The 6,949-nt window shown below is 37.9% G+C and overlaps 1 protein-coding gene across 2 annotated transcripts; it reads right to left on the bottom strand.

Annotated features, from left to right (window-relative positions):
* Positions 1-340: 340 nt before the first annotated feature.
* LOC116187187 lies at positions 341-4,058 on the bottom strand. 2 transcript variants are annotated; one of them, XM_031515828.1, is made up of 4 exons: positions 3,823-4,058; positions 3,582-3,645; positions 1,533-2,519; positions 341-1,134 (listed from the first exon to the last, which is right to left on the bottom strand). In XM_031515828.1, exons 3-4 carry the CDS (start codon positions 2,492-2,494, stop codon positions 633-635), a joined length of 1,464 nt encoding a protein of 487 aa, XP_031371688.1. In that variant the 5' UTR covers positions 2,495-2,519; positions 3,582-3,645; positions 3,823-4,058; the 3' UTR covers positions 341-632. The 2 variants fall into 2 exon arrangements, with proteins under 2 accessions (XP_031371688.1, XP_031371679.1); XM_031515819.1 differs by lacking the exon at positions 3,582-3,645 and having other exon boundaries at positions 3,823-4,057.
* Between the last annotated feature and the right edge of the window lie 2,891 nt (positions 4,059-6,949).

The raw sequence follows: 6,949 nt of genomic DNA, 5'->3' as shown, positions 1-6,949 counted from the left end.
TAGTAGCAAAACAAATCTCATAGCTCAATACAAAAATAAAAAATAAAAATTGTGATAGAGGTTGCAAGGCCCATGAAAATAAAATTTCAATGCATACACAATATATACAGTTGGATTCGATGCTTTCAGATCTTAACATTGAAAACTGAAAACCAAAACATACCCAGAAATTTCAAGAAAGAACAAACGATAGTTTCGAACATTCGGACTTTCGAATTGATTTTGGCTCGAGAGGTTGCAGATCTGCTTGGAAAATGTGATTCATTAGCCCAAAAGGGTACTTCGATTTTTCGATTGTCTAGATATTTTTTTAGCAGTCCTAAGTAAAGAGACAAACAAGGAAGAGCGAAACCAATCTAGTCGAATTAAACCCTTCTTCTTACAAGCCACTTGTTCACCCAAAAATATATAAAAATACAAAATGTTACATCCTTTGGGCGGAAAAGGCAGTATAACCAACACACAACAATTTAAACTACAGACAGAACCTAAGATAATAAAAAGAAAATACATAGAGTGGGAGGATGGTACATTACATACAAGAGAACCGCTTTCGGTGGACAGGAAGACACGAAAACAAAACAATCTTCACAGGCAGCAGGGCGGCCAAAAAACTGAGCTGAGGGGTTGGTCTAGAACCGCGGTAACATCCATCCCACCGTCCATCCTAAGAGCAACCCAGCGCCTACGAGACCAAAACCGAGTGCGATCGCCACCGCATACTTAGTCACATCGACTCTCGTCTCCCCACGCTTACCACTTTTGCCCTTGGCAACTTTCTGCCAGTTCCTGCGCAGCTTCTTACCTTTATAGGCTGTCCGAGGACGGACCTCGGGGAAGAAGGCAGAGACCGAGGGCTCATCGTCTCCGTTCTTGATCTGCAAGTGGATGGACTCCAGCTGCAGGAGCTGGAACCACTGCTTGTATGCAAAGAGCTGAGATGCTTGCTTGAAGAACAGCTTGATGATGTGCTCCTTCTCGGCGTTGGCTCTCTTCACAGCATTCTCAGCTTCCCTTGCTCGGGTCTGGGAATGACACAGAGCTTCCAGCAGCTGAGCCTTGCTAGGATCCGGCTCACCACCCTCACCAGCCACTGCCTTCATGTCCTCTTCAGCCGTGCTGTAGCCGGTTTTGCTGCAAATTTCACAAGCGAAACTCAATCCCACTAGTCCAAACGACATCAGCACTATCACATACCAAGACATCCATCTACCATGGCTATATTATTCCCCAGTTCGTTTCACGCAAAGTAGCGGTGCATTCAGGATGCTCGAATGGAAAGGAAAGCTTTTTCTCAATATAAATTCATTAAATTCCAATCCTCAGCTGCTACACCGTAGCAGAAGGGCCATCACTGATTGCCTATTACTTGTTTAGACAACACATGATGCAAATTATTATGGCATTTACCTTTATCTTTCTTTAAACGATGCTTTTACGTAAACCGATTATGCAGTGGCCATAACAAGGGAAAGCGGAAGACCACTTCAAAAGAAGGCGGCATTAAATTAGTCCTCTCTTCTGACAACTACCTGGATGATTTGTCCGAACCGTACGTAAAATGCCCTTCATCAGCGGAACCCCACTTCATCCCAAAATTTTGGCCGAAATCAGGACAGGCCATCTTCTGAGTTGAGCTTACGATAGGCTGGGGTTGGGAGCTCCTATTTATAGAGGGTTGCAATTCACTTTGGGGCTCCAGGCATCTGATACGTGAATAAGGGTGCCTAGTGACATGCACCTTCTGAGGTGGGGGCAAATCACAGTTCTCAACATGGTCGAGCGATTTCCTGGCAACCAAGGAGGCTAATTCTTCCCTGTCGCTCATGCGCCACCATGGCTCGCTCTTCCCATTTCCGATCCATGGGGAATATGCATCAAACCCAAGGTCGTTATGTTGCTTAGAAACAGATGAACCAAAATTATCTAACTCCACAAACTCGTAGCTGCTCATTATATCACTGGTTTTCATTCCCTTGATACCATCACTGCTCAAGGTACTCGCATCTAGCTGCCTCTCATCAGTTCCTTTACTCATACTGGAGGAAAGATGCTCATTACTTAATTCAAGTAAAGCCTCAACAGTCTTTGAACCATCAGCATCCATAAGATCGTCCTGTTTGACAAATGTCACCTCATCAGAGTTACTTCTCCAGCTTTCAGAACCAGATTTCAAGCCTTCCACCTCAGCTTCCGAAGCATTAAACTGTTCACCAGGCAACCCCTTTAGGAAAACATAGCTAGGTTGGAGCTGAAGCCACCACCTGGTATCGGATGGTAGATTGCAAAACGAAGGCTTACGATTGAAAGACATAAAGCCTGAAACAGGATGATCTCCCCCATCTTCAGGTGCAGCGGGTCCAGCATCTACCTGTTTGGACCCGGAAGAGGATGACTGGCAGCAAGCAAGCTTTGGGGCTCTCTTGGCATCCTCTTGCACGAAGCATCGGTTCACTGTTCTCTGCCACACGGCCCTGGCTTCTGCTGCTGCCATCTCTCCTTACCTTTGAGGCATTCTTCTGGCAGAACAAATGATCATTATTAGATAGTCTTTTCTTTTGCATAACCAACAACAGTGGATAGAATTCATCAGAAGCAAAGGACATGCAAAGTTTTCACTTTTCAAAAGAAACAACCAAACAAGCAAAGCACATAGAAATATGAACAAGACATGGTTTCTTAAAATGGCAAAGTGGTAATCCAAGATCCAGGTTTCAGCCCTCTCTGAAGGCAAAAGGACAAAGGAGAGAACGACCGCATAGAAATTTGTTTCTACTCAAGAAATTCCTCCTTATACGCAACTTTCCCCACTCTTGTATGCTTTCAGCCTTTGTTCAGCTCAACCACTTTCCCAATTGGAGGGAAATCTATAAAAGGAAATGTCGTTCCAAATGCTATTTTGTACTTCCGATGGTCATAATTAAGAATGAAGCGATCTTGGGATAAAAGTTAAAATTAGCTAAAATCTTACACAGAAAAGACAGTCAGCAAGAGGGAGACTCACTATACTAAACATACTTCTAAGATAACATCAGCAAAAATGAGGTCACATGAAGCTCAAAGAATGAATGAACATAAAACTATACCCCAGAACATATTAATCGTAAGTCCAGATATGTTAACCATGCGGGCAACATCTAGCTGAGGACAACAAATGCCAAACGGAACCATAATTCAAAGGGCCTGCTATAACAGGAAAAGACACAGCAATCAGGAATACAAGGAGCAGAGGTCTTTCACACATCAAGCTACAGCAAGCGATTCAAAGGGGCAATGGCATTTTAAGGTTGAAGCACACATCATGATTTTCTAGAAGAAATTGCAGGAAAAGAACAGATGCAAAATGTGACCAACTTCAAATTCGATGGAACCGAGCAACTACCCGCAGTTAACACAAGTGACCGTACAAAACACCAAAGACTTTCAAGGTGTGTGATCAGCTGGGCAATACAAAAAGGAACTCAAAATCAAAACTTTTCCATATGAATTCACATCCCAGCAACAAAAATTCGCAAACCAACATAACCCATAAAAGTTGAGCTACAAGAACACCGCCAAGAGCAAAGACAGTAATGAATTACAGCGAAATCCGCCGGATGTTGTTGATTCCAAGAATCCCAAAATTAGTAAGAGAATCAAACACATCTGGACAAAACAGCAACGAGAGAAAAATTAAAACCCAACCAACTGATGGGTTAAAGAGAAAACAAAAGGAGAAAAGATAGCAGGAACAGAGAGAGAGAGAGAGAGAGAGAGAGAGAGGTGCGTGGAACCAACAGCAAGACATGAAGAAATTCGAGAGGGAAACGAGGGGATACGCACATGGTGAGGAATCTATCTACAGATCTGAAGAGGGTTGAATTGAAGCGAAGAGCTCGGAGGTTAACTGAAATGGGGGGAGGGCGAGAGAGAGAGAGAGAGAGAATTTCTCTTCTATTGTATTGTCGTAGTTCAGTTATCGTGCTGTGCTTGCTGGGTCGCCTCGGCCTGTCTATCGGTTTGCCGAGACGAGGAGGAGGGAGGGAAACAATTTCTTCGCAATAATGTATCTGAAGTTACCGCAGAAACACGGCAGCGTGTTATCCCTGGGCTTGGACTATTTCTTTTACGTCTACTCTACCCGGTGGACGCAATTGATTTTTTTTTTCCCTTCTTTTTTTTTTTTTGTTGTTGTAAACCTTGGTATCGACGAATTCAATTAGATCTCGACTAATCCAGTTAAGCAGGGTCGGACCACTAAGGACTAAAACTCTCTCAACGTTGATTTTTTATATTCACAGGGACGCAAATGCAATTTTGTGTTTATTATTCTTATCTAGCTAATATTTCTACTAACTTCTTGGAACTATTCCGGGATCTATTATTCATCAAATTGCATATAATTATCCATTATAATTAACCATCAATCAATATATAATATATAAAAGTAAAATAGTGAAAATTGTGAGAACTCTATTTGAAAACTCTCGGTTCATGATGAAACATTGAGAATCCTGAGCTCATTATTAATTGGCCCTTAATAGATATCACCTATATTAATATTTAAATTAATTTTTATAATTATTCAATAATAAACTTAAAATTCCAAAGCATACGGTTATAAATATTTATATTTTGATTGTCGTAAAATCATAGTAATTTACTATTAATGCATCGATCTTATGCATGCGTCACATTAATTTATCCATGCATGCATGTAATGTTTTTTCTACACTAAGCATTATCCTCTCTCTTTCGGACTCTCGCATTCAGTCCAGAAAATGCAACTCAATCTTTCTGCTCTCTCTAATCAATCATCAATATATATAAAAGTCGAGCCGTGAAATGAAAATGCGCCACAATTCCCTTTTTCTTAGAACCTGAGCTCCTTATCGATGAACTTTTCGAATCACTCTCAGTAATATGTTCATCCCTCATAGCCCATATCCTTTGGGATAGACACTTTATACCCGTTTAAAGATCCGTTAAATTGAATAAATTATCTATCTGTACACTACGTATTTCAAATATTGAGGATTAACGCATTCTTCGAGAATAAGAGGTGGACTATAATAGATTGTATGATATATATTATACATTTTCTATTAAACGTATACATGGTATGATATATTAACACATTTTTCATTAAATGTATATATACTTCGTGCAATCCAACACTAATCCCAAGAAAATTATTCCAATATAAACAGTGCATGAAAGTTTTAGATTTATTTGGGAATGGAGTGGAGTTTATGTATAATTATATTTATTTGGAATTATAATAATTGTGTTGTTGAATTATAGGAAAAAGTAATGAATAGTTAAAATAATTTAGTATTAAAAATTAAATTGAATGGTAGTTAAGATAAAAAAAATTGAAGAAAAATGAAAAAAAATAATAATTTTGCTGTTGAATTGAAAATAAATGGAGTTAAAGTGGAGTAGAGTTAAAAAAATTATTTTGTTGTCAAACAAGGCCTTAGATATTTTTCCATGTAGAAGCCGATATTTGTTCCTTTTTTCTTATTCGAAGACCTTCCGATGGGCACAACTCAAGCTTATTCAGTAGAGGCTAATAGAGTCAGAGACTACTATTAATTTCATTACACATTCGTGCAACGGACAGACATGAACCTAATTATAAATTGCGTCTAAGAGAAAAAAAAAGTAAAAATATTAAAAATTTGATGGAGGATAAGAAACTCTTTTAAACCATAAGAAAGAGCATTGAAGGACTATTAAAAGTGCGTTTGGTTTCAGAGTTAAAGCAACTTTGATTTTGATTGTGAAAAGGAACAAATGATTGTATAATGTGTTGAGTTAAAGTTAAAATTAAAATTTTTGACTTGAAAAATGTGTATTTTTATTGTGTAGTGTGTTGAGTTAAAGTTAAAGTTAAATTTTTTGTGATTTTACCTGCGAAACTAAATGGAACATAATCTCCGGGCAAAATATCTTAAACCATATCCATATCAATATCAATATCTATATAAATTATAAAAGTCGGATCAACTCATCAGGCGATACCACATAGGATATAAATAGTCCGTGGTTTGCCACAAATCATAACACGACAAGTGACATGCAATTATCAAGCCACGCCACTCAAGAACTCCGAATATTCTTCAGTTATAGAAGTTGAAAAATCACACACACACGCACACATATATATATATATGTATTATTAAGAAAAGAATAAAAGTCATCTTTGACTCTCTTAAATTTTATCGAATTTACGTGGACTTGGGCTCATCTCAATTCAAAATCTTGAGCTATTAAATTGTAATGTCCAATCTCATATAAATCATTCTATTTTCTTTTATCCTTCCGATATGAAATTAATTTTTTCTAATTGACTTTTATATTCCCAACAACAGCTATATTGCCTCATTATAAGCAAACAAAATCTACTACTCTATGAACTATATGAAACTCAATTTTCATAAATCGCATCGGTATCATTAGAAAATTAAAGAAACTTAAACAAAAATATGATTAATTATAAGAAATAAAATTTAATCAAATATGTAGTTGCAAATGAAAATTTCAAATTAATCCTTATGGACAAATCTTCGTCATGGAAGGATGTTACTTGTGATCATAGATTTGTTAATATGTCTAACAAATTTTGCTCGTGCATAGCACAGCCCTTTTGTCTAGTTGTCTTAATTCATGATACTTTCGCTTGTAATTTCCTGAAAAGCCTTTGTCTGCCAAGTTAATTGCTAATACTGGAACAGGCTGAGGTGGCTAGCGATCTCAATCAAGATTTGATATTACATCAGACGCAGATCTTATTATTGAAGTTAATATTATATGGTATAACGGGATGCTTTCTTTACGAAAATAATATGGGTGGACTTCTGGATGACCACATCTTGTGGCATAAACAAATGGGAGAATATCAAGTTCCTCGGAGAGGACATTTGACAACATATGACATCTTTTAATATTCCAAAAGATTAAAATA

This window comes from Punica granatum, chromosome 1 (assembly GCF_007655135.1).
Source record: "Punica granatum isolate Tunisia-2019 chromosome 1, ASM765513v2, whole genome shotgun sequence".
In the NCBI taxonomy this organism is placed as follows: domain Eukaryota; kingdom Viridiplantae; phylum Streptophyta; class Magnoliopsida; order Myrtales; family Lythraceae; genus Punica; species Punica granatum.
The sequence above is the reverse complement of the archived record's forward strand: the minus strand, read 5'-3'. Positions and strand labels throughout refer to the sequence as shown.